This window comes from Canis aureus, chromosome 34 (assembly GCF_053574225.1).
Source record: "Canis aureus isolate CA01 chromosome 34, VMU_Caureus_v.1.0, whole genome shotgun sequence".
NCBI lineage: Eukaryota > Metazoa > Chordata > Mammalia > Carnivora > Canidae > Canis > Canis aureus.
The window spans coordinates 9,615,336-9,636,195 of NC_135644.1; the positions used below are offsets into that span (position 1 = coordinate 9,615,336).

General features: G+C 33.1%; 1 protein-coding gene and 1 long non-coding RNA gene across 4 annotated transcripts in view; one reads left to right on the plus strand and one right to left on the minus strand.

Annotated features, from left to right (window-relative positions):
* The window catches only part of LOC144304475 (uncharacterized), an 82,589-nt gene that overhangs the window by 48,011 nt on the left and 13,718 nt on the right, over nt 1-20,860 (plus strand). The window lies entirely within an intron of this gene.
* Nucleotides 1-20,860, minus strand: part of AGPS (alkylglycerone phosphate synthase) — a 132,067-nt gene that overhangs the window by 14,455 nt on the left and 96,752 nt on the right. For 2 of the 3 annotated variants that reach the window (XM_077883005.1, XM_077883004.1), the window contains exons 15-19: nt 19,675-19,744; nt 17,605-17,666; nt 12,730-12,819; nt 7,891-7,990; nt 5,152-5,209 (exon numbers count right to left, since the gene is read on the minus strand). In XM_077883005.1, coding sequence (XP_077739131.1) covers nt 5,152-5,209; nt 7,891-7,990; nt 12,730-12,819; nt 17,605-17,666; nt 19,675-19,744 — 380 coding nt within the window. The remainder of the gene's footprint in view (nt 1-5,151; nt 5,210-7,890; nt 7,991-12,729; nt 12,820-17,604; nt 17,667-19,674; nt 19,745-20,860) is intronic. The other variant, XM_077883006.1, reaches the window with a different exon arrangement.

Genomic DNA, 20,860 nt, shown 5'->3' on the forward strand with positions numbered 1-20,860 from the left:
CCTTCTTGTTGCTGAGGAGTTGTCCATGATATGGATGTACCAACCATCAGTTGAAGGACATCTAAGCTGTTTCCAGTTTGGGGCTATTCTGGGTAAAGCTGCTCTGAATATTCATCCACACAGGTTTTTGTACAAACCTAAGTTTTCAATTCTCTGGTATTCAATTCTCTGGTATACATAAGAGTATAATTGTTGGGTTGAATGGTAGTTTGCATGTTTGATTTTATAAAAAACTGCCAAAGTATCTACAGAGTAGCTGTACCACTTTGCATTCCTCTCAGCAATGTATTGTCTAGTTTCTTCATATCCTTACCAGCATTTGATAGTATCACTATTTTTTAATTTTAGCTTTCTGATAGATATATAGTGATTACCCCTGTGGTTTTAATTTGCATTTTCTTAATAGCTAAGGATACTGGGGTGATACAGAGTTTATTGAATTAGATTTTTCTATTTACAACTGAGATCTGAACCTCTTTCCATGTGATTATTTACCATTTGTATATCCTCTTCAGTGAAATGATTCTTCATATCTTTTGCCCACTTTCTAACTGGATTGTTTGCATCTTACTCTTGAGTTTGGTAATTCTTTACATATTATAGGTATAGGCCTTTTGTTGGACATGTAGTTTACATGTTTCTACTACTCTGTAGCTTATCTTTTCACCCACTTATCAGAATCCTTCATGGAGCAAACATTTTTAATTTTGATGGGATCCAATTTATCAACTTTTCCTTTAAGGGACTGTGCTTTTGGTGACCAGCCTAAGAACTCTTTGCCTAACTCTAGACTCTGAAGATTTTTTCCTGTTTTCTTCTAAAAGTTTTATTATTTTGAATTTTACATTTAAGTCCATTATCTATTTTGAGTTAAGTTTGGTATAAGATCCTGAAATTTAGGTCAAGGTTCTTTTCATTTTTTTGCCTATGGATGTCCACTTACTATAGCACCATTTGTTGAAAAATTATATACTTCCTCCACTGGATTGTTTCTGTATTGTTGTCAAAATCAATTGGACAAACTTGTGGGGGTGGTTTTCTATTCTGTTCCATTGACCGATGTCTCCCTCTCTCTCTTCCAACAGCACAGTCCTGATTACTAGAGCCATAAGTCTTGAAATCAAGTAGATAGGTTCCTATGACTTTAGTCTTTCTTTTCATAATTGTTTCAGTTATCTAGTTCCTTTGTCTTACCATATAAATTTTAGAATAATCTTTTCTATGTCTACTAAGAAGTTTGCTGAAAACTTTTAAGATTTTATTTATTTATTTACTTGAGTTAGATAGTGAGAGCGAGAGCAACTGTAGAAGCACAACCGAGAGGGAGGGGCAGAAGGAGAGGGAGAAGCAGACTCCTCGCTGAGCCCAGCGTTGGGCTCCATCTCAGGGCTCTGGGATCATGACCTGAGTGGAAGGCAGACCTTAACCATCTGAGCCACCCAGGCACCCCAAATTTTGCTGAAATTTTAACATGAATTGCATTAAACACATAAATCAATCTAGAAGGAAATGATCGTCTTTGCTATGTCTAGTTTTCTACCAATATGAACACTGTCTCTCATTTAGGACTTCTTTGATATTTTTCATCAACATGCTATAATTCTCAGACTACAGACCCTGTATATATTTTGCTAGATTTATGCCTAAGTATGAACAAATTTTGTTAAATTTATGTTCACTTCATTTTCTTTGAAGCAACTGGAAATGGTATTGTATTTTAAATTCCAGTTTCTACATGTTTGTTAATATTAGAAATGTGATTGATTTTTGTGTGTGCTCTTAAATTCTGCAATCCTGCTGGTCTTGTTTTTATAGATTCTATGGGATTGTCTTAGAAAATCACGGCATCTATTAAAGCAAGAGTTTTCTTTCTTTCTTTCCAACATATATGTCTTTTATTTCAGACTATGGCTTTAACAAACAGCTTCAAAATCAATCTTTTGCTCATTCTTTTGAGTACTCTCTCTTTACTTTTAAAGTTTTTGATACAAGTGGGCTCTGTTAAGGCCACAAAAAAATAAAAAGCCCAAACAAACCTTGGAGCAGCTGCCTCACAATTATTCTCTGAACAATAGGAAATAATTTTGGTTAGGTAAAGACACCAATATTTAAATTAAGACTGGTTTTATTTAATCAAAGAACTGTACTTCCTGACAAGGGCTTAGGTATAATTTTAGCCAATGAGCAACTTAAAAACTTAAGTCATAAATTGAAATTAAGTACATGGCTGATACAAACTCTTTAAACTGACCAGCTTGTCAGTTACAAAAACAAGCACTATGAAGATTAAGTTAAACAGGCTTTATATTTCCTATAGCCTCCAGTTCCAGACTACATCTGTTTTCTTTGATACACAAAACCAGAGTTAAAATAGCTCCATTTATCACAGCATGATTGTAGGCAGACAAACCAGCCTGTCTGTTTCCAGATAGTGAAAGCAACTGTTATTAATCACAATTACAGGCCAAACCCTCTAAGAGAAATTGCATCAATATTCTCCCAGCCCCCAGCCCTTCTACTCTCAAAATCAAAACTGGTACTGAGAATGTCATGACACTGCCTGAAGGTCAGTAAATACAGATGTCACTATGAGGTCAACTTGAGTTTTAAGTTCAGGATGTAAATTAAGGAGAATCTTTTCTTCACATTAAAAGAAGTGATCTCTCCAAAAGCTCTATCATTAGTAAAGTTTAGCAGGACAATTAAACCTATTCTATTTCAAATTTATATAGAAAGGTTTTATGAAACTACCAAACAGCACAGGATATTTGACATTTACAAATTAGATGATTATCTTTAAGCAGGAGGCATTTATGAAAATCGACATTTTTGTATAGCATATTTTATAGCCACGAGTGTGAAGGAAATTTCTCTTTCATACAGATTATAATAGAACTTCTTACAGAATGAGACCAACTGCAGGTTACAATTGAAAATGTTAGGACAATTGTTGTTTGTATCTTTTCAATGTAAACTCTAACCCTTTTTTCAAAGGTTAAGAATACAAACCAGAGTTTCCACTTGGAATTGTCTATTGCTACCTTTTTAAGCTACTGGGTTTTTTTAAGCACCTACTATATGCAAGATACTTCAGATGTTTTGCATATATTATCACATGTAATTCTTATAATATACAAGGTAGGTACTATTATTCTTAATTTGCAGAAGAGAACACCAGCTCAGAGAAGTTATTTCCCTAAGGTCACACAGCTAGTTAAGTGCAAGAGCCAGGAGTCAAATACAGATTTGATTCCAAAATCTGTGTTCTTTCCCCTCTGTTTACAAGCCTCTCGACCTTTTACTTGCTTTAGGACAAAGTTTCAATTGAATCTTATATACATAATGCATCTATGGAAGAACACAAAAATGGCTGCTGTTATATAGTTGTAGAGAAATGCACATTATTTTACCCCACTTTTTTACTGAGTAAATGGCTCTGCTAATACAATTTCTCAGAAACATTATAAACTTTCCATGATTAAATATGACCCTATATGCAAACATGGCCTGCATATTAAATGTCTGAAGCCAAATTAATAGTGAGACTACAGCCATTTTACTATGAAAGATTCAGAGCTGTTTGAGAACTTGCAAAACTGCCTCAAATTCTGTGCACTTGGGCACTTATCCACTCCACATATTCACATATTCCTTCTGCTATACAGAAGGGCCAGTAGTCAGTGTTCTAGGGACTGAGAAAACACAGTGCAATAAACAAGATAGTCAGTAACCTCACTGATTATTCAAATGAGGAACACAGAAACTCAACAAAAGAACAAGGAAGACACCTCTAAGAAGGTGACCTTTTTATCAGAGAACGAAATGATGGAGAAAGTGGGCCATGAAAATATCTGGGGGAAAAATAAGAGCAAGAAAGAACATCCAAAGAAGAGGAACAAACAGCAAAGGACTTTCAGGGGCATGGGGGTTAGTATGTCTGAGGAATGGCATGAAAGCCAATGTGGCTAGAGTAAAAAAGCAATAAGAGATGCGGACGGGGAGACATACATGTGTATATCCTGAGGGTCCTGACAAGGAGTTTGGATTTTATTTTGTGTGTGAGGAGAAAACACTGAGTTTTAGAAACGATTACTTTGGCAGCAAAAGCAATGACAGTAGGAGAGCAGGAGTGGAAGCAGACAGACCAGTTAAGATGCTACTGCAGAAGTCTCAACAGGAAGAAATAATGATCTGAACCAGAAGTCCTGGTGGTGGTACTTTCTGGTCGTTGAGAAGCATCAGTGTGTTGTTAAGTCCTAGGACTAAGGTAATCACTGAAGGAGTGAACACAGGACAAACTGGCTTAGGGCCAAGTCCTAGAGAACACTCTGATATTCAGTAGTTTAGAAGAGGACAGGCTGGCAAAGGGAAAGCATCTTCATTTTACTAGCACATATGAAATTGAAATACACTTTGTATGTAGGCTTACCCAGTTTCTTTTTCTAAGCACTAAGGATATCAGGAAGTTTAGAGTTTGTATCTATGCAGTTGTATTTCTGAGTACATAGAATATAAAATATGAAAAATATGATAGAAATAAAAGATTCCTATTTAAATGAGGCAAAATCTCTTAATAAATAAAATAATATGCAATCAAACCTAGCTATAATCAAGTTCAAGCCAGTAATTTCTAAAAAGTTAATGATTTATCAAACTTGGAGTTGTCAACAAATAAAGACCTATAGGCCTAGAACCTGAAAATGCACATAAATTATAGAAGTTTTATTGTAACATGATCTGACCTGCATTTGTTTTGTTACCTAATACTGACAACGTGTTAGGAACCTACAATCAGGAAGCATAAAAACAACCAGAAAGTAAAAATGATTTACATGCAAGAGCTGAGAAAACAATGAAATGTCTATGATGTGGAAATTAAAATGTTGACTCGTTTCTGTTTTAACATCTAAAGCATGGCAAGTAATTAACTTCGTGTCTAAATTAGAGAAATAGAGGTTTTATACCTTAAGAGAAAAACAGTAATGTTTAGTGTTTCTTCTGTTGGTTACTACCACAGCCTAGGCTACCCCAATGACAGACATACAAACTCTCAAGAAATATCAAGTGCCCTCAAATTACATACTGTTATGGCTCTCCTCAGTACTTTATCAAACGAATTATTTTCAACAGTAGAAATATTAGAAATTCTACCTCCATGGTGATGTGACAGGCTCCCTCCATTAGCAAGGATTTCTTCTCTAGCAGCTGTCTGTATTTGGAAACAACACAACAAATAGTTGCAACTTAGGTTTCTCTTTGAAGTGAAAGAGTAAGACCCAGCTCCCAAAGGAGGCACATTTCCTGGGTTAAATAACAAACTGGAAAATGAATTTTCCTTTCTCTTGGGTTAACTACATTTAAAAAGCAATTAAAATATGTAGCCTAGCTTTATATGTTTTTTCCTAGTGAATGGTCACAATGTCTACAATAGTCACTTCAAGATTTCTAGAAAATGACAAAATGATCAACTCAGGGGCAGTACATTGTTAATAATAATAAAATGTTTTGTAAAGACAGTAAAGTCCTACTCTGAAGTAAACATCTCACTATACCAATAAATGTTAGTAATTCACATTTATTTTAACTGCTTATTTTAACATTTAACTGCTTATTTTATGTCCACAAAAGTACACTGAGCAATTTACCTGTAGTAACTCATTTATTTTCCATTATAGCCTATGGAATAATTACAATTATCCCTATTTCACAGACAAGGAAAATGAGGGTTGGATGGTTAAGTTACTATCAAATATCATAAAGTGGGCATCAGACTCAAAATTACTTACAAAGCTATCAGAGATCAACCAGAAAAGCCCTTATGGAGAACATTTCTTAGGTCAATGTCTCGGGAAAAATTACCTGTCAGACCTATGGATATTTAAGTGCAAAAACCCTTGTTTTCTCCTCCTAACATGTTCGGTCTTGTTTAAGCTCCTTATAGAGCACTAAGGTTTGACAACACTTTGAGACTCAAACCATAGACAGGGTTTGGTTGGCTCCGTCCTATGCCTTCTTTTTTTTAAACAGCTTTTTTGAAGTATAATTGAAATACAGGAAACTGCAGAGATTTAAAGCAAAATAGAGAATGGCTTAAAGTGCAGAGTGGAAAAAATGGGAACACAAGTAGAATTACATTCACTTCATGATATACTAGCCATGAGGTGAAAAATCTACAGTGCCTAGAACTTATCAGAATTACTCAGGTGTGTATAAACTATTAATAGTTAGGCCAGAGTAAAAGAGGGCCCAAGCAGAACAGATGGACCACATCTCATTGCAAAGTAACTTATATAACATTCATCACTCAGGATTTAGTTTTTCAAATGAATTAAAAATATGCTACCATTATATCTTCTAACAAATTATTTTATTTTTTTTATTTATTTATTTTTTATTTATTTATTTTTATTTATTTATGATAGTCACAGAGAGAGAGAGAGAGGCAGAGACACAGGCAGAGGGAGAAGCAGGCTCCACGCACCGGGAGCCCGATGTGGGATTCGATCCCGGGTCTCCAAGATCGCGCCCTGGGCCAAAGGCAGGCGCCAAACTGCTGCGCCACCCAGGGACCCCCTAACAAATTATTTTAAATAACATTTTGGGCAGCCTGGGTGGCCCAGCAGGTTAGTGCCGCCTTCAGTCCAGGGTGTGATCCTGGAGACCCGGGACCGAATCCCACCTCGGGCTCCCTGCATGGAGCCTGCTTCTCCCTCTGCCTGTGTCTCTCTGCCTCTCTCTGTCTCTCATGAATAAATAAATAAAATCTTTAAAAATAAATAACATTATTTTAAATTTAATGAATTATTAAATTCATTAAACGATTCTTTAAAACAATAACTACTTGAAATTAGTAGCACTTAGAGAATAACAGTTTGAATTGAAGAAAAAGGAATCGTTTCACTCTTGTAGAAGTATAGAGAAGTAACCAGAGGGCAACCAAAATGCTACAAGGCTAAGTTGATGGAAAAGTACTCAAACTTTTGAGGGTGATACGTATGTTCATTATTTTGACTGTGGTGATATTTTCACAGGTGCAAATATGCAAACTGTACACTTTAAATCTGTGCAGTTTCCTGTATTTCAATTATACTTCAAAACAGCTGTTTAAAAAAAAGAAAGGAGGTATAGGAGGAAGCCAACCAAACCCTGTCTATGGTTTGAGTCTCAAAGCGTGCCACTGAAAATCACTGAATGGTTCTACCTTTGGAAGGTATGCAATAACACTAAGACACTAGGTTTTAAACATTAGTTTAGACACTAGCACACCTTAGGCTTTAACAAACCTCAGTCTCTTCCCAGTTCCTCCATAGTCTAGTCTGTCTCTTCAACTCTAGGCATAGTTGTAATGAGAAATACTGACCAGCATATAGAAGGCTTTATAAAAATTGGAACCTGCATGCTATTCAAAGAATAGAAACTGGCAGCAAATGAACCTCAATGGCCTATGCATAGCAAGAGTAAATAAAAATTTATAAACCTAAAATGAGGGCATTACAGCAACACAGACCAAGAATATTAGGGCTGCTGACCTCAACTGCAGCCACGATCAGGAAATGGGTGAACTGCCAGAATACTATCAAGGATTCCTACGGTCCTTTGTTACCTAAGTTTATCAGGTCTTACAGACTATAAGTAACAACCAAAGAATCACAGGTTACAGAATATTAACTTTAGAATATGGATTCTAATATCTATAGAGAATACTAATTTTAGACTCAAGATTCAGTATACAACTCAGTGCACCAAATATACTTCTCAAGGCTATATGGGCTACCAACCCAGTAAGCCAGTGAGTGATTACAAGAGACAAACTAAAATTCATACATTGATAGGAAAGTTTATTTAAATTAATAAAAGAATGTGAGAGTATATTCACGTATGCAGAATTACCTCGGTTTGTTCAAACACAGTCAGAGGGTCACTTATTCCCCTGTAGTTAAAGGCAAAGTAGAAATAGATACATGCACCTGCATCATAAATCTGCGTCACCCTAAAAAACAAACAGACAATCCCCACAAAGCTTTAAGTTAAGTGAAATCAGATTTAACATATAGAAATTTAAAGGTAAAGTCATTTGATTTAAGTCATAATCTCATTCCCTACCCAGTCTCTTAACTCCATGGAAGGAATGGAGATTGGCTGCATGAAGTAAATACAGGAACTATTCACACTGTTTTTAACAACTTTTTTTGGTAAGTCTGGATTATTACCCAAAGAGTTTAAAAAATTAAAAACAATGTAAATGTTTCTCCAATTAGCCTGAAATAAATAAAAACCTCATTTCCTTCAGAAGGGTTTAGGCTTTTGAGGGTTTGTTTTTGTTTTTTGTTTTGTTTTACAAAGTATAGGGAAGTTAAAGAAGCCCCCAAACAGACTAGATGGGACTTGGTGATCCATTATAACCTTCTAAACTTCCTCAAAGTCAATAAAAATAGGCATGAGAACTTAAAACTTAGAAATAGGAGAAATGTTCAAATACCAAAAATGATCAGGCTGGGTAAAATACAGCATCTTCACTAACTTCACATTAAAAATTATTAAGAACTTTGGAAACAAACTGAATGATCATATCAAATGCAATGACATGGCTTTAAAATACCGTCTCTGAAGGTTTTAAACTCTGGGCCCCATATGTGCACATGTTGTATGTGTGTTGACAAAAGATACCAAGCACATTAGATTATTAAATCACATATATGATATATACCTGGGCTTTCAAAATGCAATTAGGTAAGGCATTTAAAAGAGGGCTAAGATAATCATAGTCAGATCAGTGAGTGCAATTTACAGAGGTTCCTACAAAGAATTTAATTTAACAGAAGGAGCAAATACTGAGAAAATACTCTTTTTACTACAACTATACAAACAGAATCTAATCTAAAATTTTAATGGCCTTTTAGGCCAAATGTTAGATGCCTCAGAACAGAAGAAATGAACTGTTTAACAATGCTACTGTCAATTTGCCAGCTGTGTTTTTCTTCTAATGTTAATTCACACTCATAAAAAAGGTCCCTTGAATGTTAACATTTTAAGTACCAGATTTACAAAGTTTAAGAAAAATTGGAGAGCCATTTTAACTATAAGGGCACTATCATTTAGGAATAACCAAATTTAAATAAATTGAAAGGATACCTGAATGAGTTTATCACAATTAGTAACATATTTATCATTCATATTTGAATATCAAAAATAGAAAATGCAACTAAATATTAATAGAACATTGCTACCTTCCAACAAATCTAGGATCTATACCACAGAGTTCAGTTTTCAATAGTTAAGCAGGCTTCTAAAAGTCGTAACAAAATTTCACTGACTAGAAACTCAAAAAAAAAGTAAAAATAATAAACATTTTTTGGAAAACCTCAATTTGGATCTACTTCAGAAACTGACTCAGATCTACATCTTTTAATAGATCAATTCTATAATTTAAGACACTTAAACGTTAACCTCTTCCACAATCATCTGGACAAGTGATAGCATGCCTGCCAAAGTCATTATTTCATTCTTTAATTTCTAAAAAATTTTTGGAGTTCTTTATTTATGTTAGACTCACTGGCTAGGAATTCCTTCCCATAAAACTTGTTCAGAAAATTTAGGGTTGGAGTTTCTATTCCAGTATACAAAGTATATTTTAATAGAAATGAAATAAATAAACTCAATAAATACACTCTATAGCTAGTTATTTTCCTCAGGATCTTTGATTTCAATGAGCACTATAATTATTTCAAATTAAGTTTGAAATAACTTTTTTAAAAAACGTTTAAAAAATGTATCTCACACATTCAACATTTACATTCAACACACAATAACCTTTGGCCAAACTCTTAAGCAACTCAAATCAAACAAAACCAAAATCAAACTCTAATGTTAGTTCTATCAAGTATGAGATAAAAGAACTGTATTTAAAATCCTCATTTACCAAAACCATTCAAATAATTAGACTGCACATTCTAAATTTTGATTTATAAAATGATTACAGAAGCTGAGCATATAAGCTTTTATCAGAAAATAATTCTTTAAAAAATAGCTACTTAATAAATGGCATACATCAAATACATAATAAAGAACCTTAGGCCTTATGAGTTCCTTCTGAAGAACCACGACTTGTGTTACTACAGTAGATGTCCTGAGGCAAAATATTTTACTTCCCAATAACTTTCAGTAAGTAGTGGTTTATCACAATGATATTCTCATAATGGAAGGGGAGAAGTCTAGAGAGATAAATAGGGAGTGGGGCAGAAGGATGAAGAGGGGATAAAATCTATTAAGTTTCTACCTGATAAAACAAAGGAATAAAAAAATTCTCAACTACCCAAAAATATATCCCATTATTTCAAATGTTTCAAATTTTACGGTAACAAATAACTTTTGGGTTCTTAGGCCTGATTGGCTTTCAGTATTATAAAAAGAGGCCTGAGAGACCAGATTGTCAAAAAAAGAATTAAGTATCAATTTAGGTTCATAACAGAAATAAACACAATTTTTTTTTCTTAGACTTTAAGGTAAAAGACTTATTTTTAAAGACATCTCCAAATTAAAAAAAGAAAGAAAGAATACATACACTCTTACACCTTTATTTGGAAAAGTTCCAAGATCAGTCACTAAGACACCAGTAGGTTTACCAACTTATTAAGTTTTTTTATTGTACAGAACAAGGCACCTGTTTCCCCCTCCTTTAGATGTATCAAGTGACTAGTCAATAATCTCTATATCCACATTTTTAGCTTTTATGTTCTCAGATTCAACCCTGAATATACTTACTCAAAAACATGTTAATATTTAGGTTTGGTACTTCCTGAAATGGTCATCAAACCCTGATTCTCTCTCCCACAAAGAAGAAAAAAAAAAACACAATTTCAAGTAGATCCTTCTAGTTGACATGAACATTTAATGTTTAAGAAAGATTCTTTCCTCAGATCTCATGTTAGAATTTTGCTTTCTTACCCCAGCAGAAGCACAAAAATTTAGCAAATTCTGAAAGATATCTGTCTCAATGGGACCAAAAGTAGAACTAAGAAATATAATCTGGTAGCAGGGAAGTACAAGATGAGGATATAAAAGATAGAAAAAAGAGAACAATTAGAAGAGATAGTAAAGAGTAGAGAAATATTTCTAGTCTTGCAAAGCAAATGTATCCAAATTATCAGGCTTTATCAAAATATCAAAGAGGACTTAACAATTGGATGCTTTCGTGAGGATCTGTCATTAGAGAAGAAAAAGAATACCCAAATTTCCCTCACTTGCAGTAGTATAGGTTGTCTACCTCAAGTTTCATGTAATGACCTCACAATACAATGGCATTCACATAGCCCTTCACATGCTTTTGCATTTTAGACCCATAAGCCTCATCAAGCAGATGGTATTATCACTGCCTTGCTAATGATAAATTTAGAGTTCAAAGAGATTAAATTACTAATAAACAGCAGAACCATGCCTTCACCCATCGGACACCTGTAGTGTTAAAAAACAAAGAAATTTTAAAAACTAAGCAGGAAGTTGCCATTGCCATACAGTTGGCCAGCAGGGCCTGGTTCTTGGGCTGGAAGAGGCCCAGGTCTGCCTTCTTAGGCTGAAATTAAGTGATTCCAAGTAAATCTGAAAAAAATATCATGAATAGAAATACACAGAAATAGGGTTTTGGTGAAGCATACCTGTTATTTCAGAGTCCCACATCAGGTGCACTTAACAATAAAAGTATTATATTACTTCCCAAATTACCTAATTTGTAATTTTGCTTATACTGTGATTTTTGTTTCTATAATAAATATTGAGTTATATTCTTGAAAACCACACACACACATACACAGAAAAAAGGAAAGGCAGTTATGTAACAGAATGTTTCATAAATTGTAAAGTGCTAGATTACTACTGTATCATTTACTTTAAGGATCCCTTTCACATAATCTGTCCTGATTTCCTTTTATTCTCCATTCTAATTAATTCTGTAACTTTATTGATAAGTCAAATGCTCCATTCAATCTTGATAGATTTAATCTTCTGGTGTTTATACTGGTCTGTTAATAACAAGAGATTGAATACAAAGTGCCCCTTCTCAAAAAACCTTTTGGACCACTGTTATTTAACAAAGAGGATAAGACCTTCCGTTAACTGCCCACTATGGAAGATACCAGCCACATGTGGTGTTTTAAATTCAAATTATTTGAAATTAAATAAAATTTACCACTCAGTTCCATAGTCACATTTCAACAGCTCCACAGCCACATATGGCTTGTGGCTATCATAATAGGGCAGATGAAGAATATTTCCATTATTGTAGAAAGATCTGTTGAAAGTAATCAGTTAATCTTCATTTGGATATTTTGCTCTACTCATTCCTTTATTCTACACCCACTCATTTCATCAATAACTAGATGAAATGAGGGATCCCTGGGTGGCGCAGCGGTTTGGCGCCTGCCTTCGGCCCAGGGCGCGATCCTGGAGACCCGGGATCGAATCCCACGTCAGGCTCCCGGTGCATGGAGCCTGCTTCGCCCTCTGCCTATGTCTCTGCCTCTCTCTCTCTCTCTCTGTGTGTGTGACTATCATAAATAAATAAAATTAAAAAAAAAAAATCCTAATAGTACTATCCTAAGAAGGTGGCAAAAGTGATGTTTAAGAAAACGTGCTAAATGGAATAGACTGAAGCTATTCCTCAGCTGGCAAATTACATCTATTAATTAAAAAATATGTTTTTTTTTTTCAGAATTAGTATAAAAACAACAAACTCACCTGCATGTAGAAAGAGGAGCAAACTGAACACCCTTCTCTTTGCATTCCCTTGTTATTCGTTCTTTAACATTTCTACAAAGATCCACAACCCTAGAAAACATAACAGAATACATGAAGTTTTCAAATAAATTACAAAAATTTGAATAAATGCTAGTTTATCTGGCATCCTTCAAGTCAGTAATTCTAACGAAAACTTTCATACTTATTCCTTCAGAAATGAACAGAGAGCTTTGATCATTCAAGTTGAGCTTTCCATTCATAATTTCAAAGGGGCAAATTTCTTTTTTTTTGCCACAAGAAAGACAGAAGTCAGAAGAGTACACTCAAGCCTCCTGAAGTGGTTTTATACTTCAGTAAACCCAATTTCCAAATAAATTTAATTACAAGATTTTAAAAGCTTTAAAAAAAGCTATAACAAACATGTTAATGAAAATTCAATTCCGTATTTATAGGAATACCAATCTGTGTCCGTGACTAAGACATTTCTCTTAATATAAATATAATCAATAATCATGATGTACCAAATGCCCAACAGCCTACTGTCAAGCACTGAGCTAAAATACAGTTCAACAAAGACTCACTGGACATGAACTATGTGTAAAACTATGCTAGACTGATATTAAAAGTTAATGAAAACAGGTAATAGTTAATAAAGGGAAAGGGGGATAATATTTAACAGTATTAATCCTTTTTTCTATAGTTTAAATAAACTTTCTATTTGAAACAGTTTTAGATATAGAAAAGTCACGAAGATGGTACAAAGAGATCCTCTTTCTCTGGTTTCCTATAAACACATTATATAACCATAACAGATTTGTCAAAACTAAGAAACTGACTTCAGGACATCACTATTAACTAAAACACAGACTATATTCACATTTCACCAAATTTTATTTTGACTCCAAAATACTGTTGTTTTAAAACATGATGGCATCTGATTTCTTTTGTTTAGTTTTTGATATAATTTTTAAGATCCTATTTTGGAGTGGAGGAGGTCTAATGGTGACGTATTCATATTTTGGGAACATAGTCAGGAAAAAGCTCTGAAATGGAAAACATGCCAATCAGAGCTTCTAGGTCGGAGATCCAGAGACAGAAGATTTGACTGACAAAAGATTTTGCTATTACTACATATTCTGTTTCTTTTGGAAAATAAACTCCTAGGGCATATATAAACCTCTTATTCTCCAACAAACATACTAGCTACATACTGACACTGATTCTGTGTTTTAAACCTTGGTCTGTTCAGAATCAGGAGAATGCAAAAGATAACAAAGAAACTCAAAAGGCTGGGCCATCTTTAGTCTAAAGACTGATTTGAATGTATGAGAACCAATTTGACAAAAACAGTAACATTTACATGGATTATGCTTTGTAAAACACACTAAAGTTACTTATATTTCCAATAAGAAAAAGAATATATGGTTAAAATATAAATAGAGAAGTTCAGTATTTTATTAGCTATTTTAATATGGTATCTAAAAGTTTTATAAATTCTAATTTTACAAAACAGTGCCTTTAAGTTTAAATTCTGCTTAATTCTATGAGAGTTGCAGGCAAATATGATTTATCAAGGTTACCTTTGTCTCACTTATGAACCGATAAGGATGCATGTTTTTAAAATATCTTATAAAATATTTATTTTTTTGTTATAAAAGTATTTAGATTATTGGAATTTATTGTCTTTATTTTGAAAAATCTAACATATTTATAACAAATACTTTATATATAAATAAAACCTACTAAGCTTTAATAGTTACAGGTTTAATTAATATTATACATTTATAACCAAGTTCTTTATCATGACTCTAGAAAATAGAATTTATGTGTTACATAACAATAATAATAATAATCTTCAGTACCAATGAGGAGGAGATGGGACAAAGAACAGGACTGAATGGTTAAAACCCTTAATGGGATACTTTCTAGAAATGATTTGTTTAGAGGGAGTTCAGAAAGCATTCTCTATAGAACATGTACAATTCAGTCCATTTGGACCATTCTATGGGAGATAAACATAACTGTGTATATGCTTTTAAATCCTTATCTGACCTGTTAGCAAATTTAACACTGTTGACAATTCCCTGCTTGAATAACATCTTCCTGGGCTTCTCTCACATCACTGGTTTTCCTTCAAATCTTCTAGGTATTATTCTCTTTTGCTAGCTCTTGTTTGTATGTTCATCCTTTAAATTTTGGGATTCCCTGGATTTCCTTCTCAAAGAAGTTTTTTTCTTCAACCATACTAGCTATAAGGGTTTGTATTTACTCTTGGTTTTAATCACAAGTTTCATGCTAGTGTCTCCAAAATCTTTAAATCTCCAACTCAGACATTTTAGACAGCTATTTTTATAGGCTGTATTCTTATACCATTCCAGAGTTCACTCAGGGGATTCTATGAAGAATAGTCTTTGAGCACTTAACAGGTACATTTTACTCGGGTCACTGAGAGATACACAAAAACTAGTAAGACCAATAATCCCTTAAGAGATTTATGCATGAAAAGGTGAAGCAATCTAATAATGTGTGAGAATTGAAGACTCTGATCCCATGGGTTTCTGGTAAACATTCTGGCTAAATGTCTGAAAGAAAAAGCAAGTTGCTACATGGGTAACAAGTAAATTTTATGTCAAGAATGTAGCTGCTTTCCATTCATTTTATTTATGAAAACCTCTGCTGATCAAGTTTTTTTTTTTTTTTTTTTTTTTAAGATTTTATTTATTTACTCATGACAGACACCGAGAGAAAGGCAGAGACACAGGCAGAGGGAGAAGCAGGCTCCCTCCAGGGAACCCAATGTGGGACTTGATCCCTGAACTCCAGGAACATGCCCTGAGCTGAAGGCAGATGCTCAACTGCTGAGTGACCCAGGCGTCCCTGATGAAGTGGTTTTATTTTTTAATTAATTAATTAATTAATTGATTTATTTATTTATTTATGGTGAAGTGGTTTTAAATGAAAACAAACCAAATACATAAGCCTGTATAAAACAGATATTGTGAGTCCAATAAATATGTAAGAACACACAAGAAAAATATTTAAAAAGTGAAAAGACATATGTGATTGATTAGCTTCCATAGCTGCAAGAATAAAAAGGCAAATGCCAATCATCAATTAACAGTAACTGATGAAAAAATTCATAATACTGAAGTTAACACTAGACTAACCTACCTTCCCTGGCAAGGAAGAGTATAAAAGACAAATGATCTTTGAGACAACTATGAACAGCTACGAAATGATATTTGCTGTTAAAAAGTTCAGATGTCAGTAAGTTGTTTTTTTTTTCTGTCAATAAGTTGATTTTTTTTTAGTTACAAGATTTATCTCCTGGTTAAAATACAGCAATAAAACTCATGAATAACAGATAGATACTATAAATTTGATTACTGTTTTACAAGGCATGGAATATGAACGTCCATGCACCAAAAGTTATAACACATAGTAGATAAAGAATGAATGCAGAAAAGTAAAGTTTTCTGGGAGAGTGGGGAAAAAAGAGCTTAGGGTAGAACAAAAATATTAAGATAAGTAATATCTAAGAGGTAGATTCATGGGGATTTGTTATATCTTATATAATTTATTATAGATTTAAAATAGTTCATATATTTTATAAAGAAAAAGCAAAAAACAAAAAACAAAAACAAAAACAAAAAAAAAAAGAAAAAGAAAAATGTAAGGCCTCGAATAAAAATGTACTAACAGTTTCCTTAAGAATTTTTATACTGGGGGATCCCTGGGTGGCGCAGCGGTTTGGCGCCTGCCTTTGGCCCAGGGCGCGATCCTGGAGACCCGGGATCGAATCCCACATCGGGCTCCCGGTGCATGGAGCCTGCTTCTCCCTCTGCCTGTGTCTCTGCCTCTCTCTCTCTCTCTGTGACTATCATGAATAAATAAATAAAATCTTAAAAAAAAAAAAAAAAAAAAAAAAAAAAAAAAAAAGAATTTTTATACTGGGATGACTGGATGGATCAGGGGTTGAGCGTCTGCCTTCGGCTCAGGGCCATCGGGCTCCCTGTGAAGAGCCTGCTTCTCCCTTTATGTCTCTGCTTCTCTCTCTGTGTCTGTCATGAATAAATAAGTAAAATCTTAGAAAAAAAGAAAAAGAATTTTTATTACTGAATGAGTTTACTCAAAAGTTCATTTTTAATAAAACTACTTCACATTTCATCAGTGTTTATTATCAATTCCCTAACCAATATTTGTATGTGCGTGTGTAATGTAAACATAGAAGTTGTACATATCTTAAGCTGCATTTCTTTTAGAAATCACTGAAATAGAAGATCTTATTTAATACTCATACAAATATCAAAACTGAATCATACATTACAAAAGAAGGTTAACACTGGTTTTATAATTTTGAACTTTTTAGAGAACATTCTGCATATAAAGTACTTAAGAATCTAAATCAAAGCTAGTGAAACTTGCTTAAGTGCCCAAAAAGATTCTTTAAAATGTAGACTTCAGTAATATCTTCCTTCTATTGAATTTAGATAATTCTGCCTCAAACCAAAAAAAAGGGGAGGGGGCTTGCAAATATGTCATTCTGATGAGATATTAATTTTTTAAGATTTATTTATTTATTTTAGAGAAAGAGAGAGAACACAGAGAGAAAGGGAGAATCTCAAGCAGACTCTCTGCTGAGCAAGGAGCCAATTTGGAGCTCAATCTCACGACTCAGAGATCATGACCTGAACTGAAATCAAGAGTTGGATGTTTAACTGACTGGAGCCACCTAGGTGCTCCAAAGATATTAACTTAAATAAAAGTGTTTCTTTATAAAAATTTAAAAATTTATATATTCATGCACAAAGATACATTATTTCAGCAACTCCTATAGCATATTTGAATAATATCAGGCATTTTATTATATTTTACCTGTCCCACGGAGCAGAAGTCTCGAAAGACTCTCCTAATATGTAGTATTCCAAACCCAAGTCCTGTTAAAACATATATACAAAAATCAAGAAATAGATGCAGAAGAATCAATATTATTGTAATACTGCTACTATTTCATAATAGTTAGTATTACATGTTTCTAACTTAACTTCCACTGTTCTTTACTCCCCACTCCATAAAAACAGTGGAAAGTGGCTCTGCGAATGAGCTATATAACCTCCAGAAGGACAGGAACTTTATCTGTATTGTTTTCTGTATCCTTGGCCCCAGATAGTATGCCTGACACATGGTAGGAACTTAAATATTTCTTTAAGGAACAAAGACTTTATCTAAGAACTGTCTATGTACATGTAGAGCATACTAGAACAGATTTTTTTAGTAGCCTAAACAGCAAATTAAACAACACTAAAAAATGTTCATCAGGTTGGAAGGACCAGGGCCATAGAGAAGTGGGGGGAAGGATGTTAAGGGAGGAAGGTATCTCTCTTTCCTAAAATCAACTTTTCTTTAAAAGCAAATTTAAAAAATATAGTGCCATTCTTTGTACTAACTAAATGAGACAAGATATCTGGAAGCTAGGAGTATATCTTCTAACACACGCTACAATTCTTATTTGGTAAGTAACTTATAATACAAATTTCTTTACACAGAATACAATTCTGTTTTAATATCAAAACTAGAAAGAGCAATTCATAAGCTACAATAGAATTGCAAAGATAGGAAAGGAAATTTTATAAATAGAAAAATTAATACATGTTTTCACTTCTAGTAAAATGAATCACTTCAACTCTACCACTGGTTGACAGGAAAAATTCCCCAAATTACTGATCTAAAATATCTGGCTCTTCTCTTATGCATTCATTTATGCAATAAGCATATACTTACTGACAAAAGTATTAAACACTGAGAAAATAAAAAGATAAAAAAATAATCACCCTGCCCCCAAATCTCAAAATTACTTCTGACTCAGTTTTAACAGTGTCTGTTACTTGTTACAGTTACATCTCATTTTCTAGAATTCTGAATTTAGTATTATGGGAAAATGGTCAATATACTTGGAGAAAATGACCAAAAAACAAAAATTTGTGTATATATAAATCGCTTACTATGAAAGAGGTTGGGGTAGTAACAGTCTATTACTTTTCACAATCGTGAAAATCTTAATCGTAAATCTCTTAATCACAATTTCTAACACAATGCACAAGCAATAAATGTAATTTTCCTTATCTGCATGGGGAAATGGGATGCTCAAGAAAACGTACATGCTTCAAATTCACTGCAACCTAAAATTTAGATCTTACCTAGGGATTAAATTATTTTAAAAATGAGACACAATCCAAGCTTTCTTACAGAAGTAAAAACAAATTTTATATAAGTTTACGTTAAGTATTTCCTTCAGAACAATTTCTGAGTGAATATTTAGAAAATTCAGTATTTTGGAAAGTTAAATTCTCAGTATGATACCTGAGAAATGACCTTTTAAAATAAGCCCCTTCAAATGTAATCCTAACAATAGCAGAAAACAATTAAGAAACTTGTGTTTACTATAGCCAAAGTAGAAAAACAAAACAAAAGAAATGAATCCATAAACTTTTGAAAGAATACTTTCATATTGATAAGTATAGTAGACTCTTGTGGTTAACATGACTAATAAAGTTTCTCACAAATAGAAAATCTGTAATTAGAAAAATTTTAGAGCTCAAATACAAGTTATTTTATTTAGAATTATTCTCTATAGCAATCATCACCAATGAACTAATTACTACTTGGAATCAAGTTAAATACCAATTTTTAAAGAGTGAAAGAAAGATTATGAATCTCTAAAGCAGATTATGAATCAGAGTGACCTAAATAATCTTTAAATTCCTCAAAAATTACATATGGAAGATTTAATTGGACTTCTGAAGATTTGTAGTTAGTCCTATATTCATGTGAAATGATGTGTTACATTATACTAGGTTAAAATTTAAGAAAATAATTTTATTCACTCAAACTAGAAAAAGTATGGTCTACAACATAAACTGACAAGGGAAATACGAGATAACTTACTCGAATGTATGCAATGACATAGGTCAGCAAATAACCTCTCTGTCCATTGTCTTCTCCAGCTGCCAACCCACTGAAATAAAGAACAAACTGTTAATATATATCATATATATTTATTAAAAATATATAAAACTGGGATGCCTGGGTGGCTAAGTGGTGGAGCATCTGCCTTCCACCCAGGGCATGATCCCAAGGTCTGAGGATCAAGTCCTGCACTGGGCTCCCTGCAGGGAGCCTGTTTCTCCCTCTGCCTATGTCTCTGCCTCTCTCTGTGTTTCTCTCATAAATAAATGGATAAAATCTTAAAAAAAAAAAAAAAAAAAAAAAAAAAAAAATATATATATATATATATATATATAACTAACCAAACTACTATGACACCCCAAGATAACTGCTTAACAGATTAACAAACTATATTATACTGCATCTCATTTTTATTTTAATCTAATTTATCATAAATGTATCAAAGAGCTATCAAAAGAATAAGTTTGGATAAAAAAAATCGAAAAACACTTTTAATATTTCAGTTTGGTCATTAATTTCAAACTTTCATCTATCAAACTAATAAAACGGACTCATACGACCTCAATTACTTCTACCCATTACTGACAAAAGAACAGAGAGTTAGCCATGAGAAATAAGCTTAAATAAATTTGAATAAACTTTACAAACATAACAAGATACCTAAAATACTTTCATATATTCTTATCCATATATTCATGTATTATAGTCTTATTCACATATAAAGATGTATGATTGACTACATCTTCCAAATACTAAGAAGTTTCTTGAATACTTGTGTACACAGAATAGAAAGTATTAGACAAAAAAAAAAGTATTAGACATAGAGTTTATTTTATGAAACTTATAACTTAAATGAGAGATAAAACATACCTACACAGAAATATTAAAGTTTATGAAACAACATATAGACAATTACAAGACAACAGGTAAGGTTTTATTATGAACTACCCATTTCAATTTGAAAGTAGTTTTTATCCACAGAAATTGTATTTGGTGATCTAGTTAGAACTAATCCCATATAGTATATAATTCAGACCAAGTTCTCTGCTTTGTGAAAGTCATTCTTATTTTAAAAGACTATGAACGATTATTGATTTCTACTACCTTCAGTAAAGAGCTTTTAAATTTGCTTGTTTCCATCATCAGGCAGAAATTTAATTTTAAC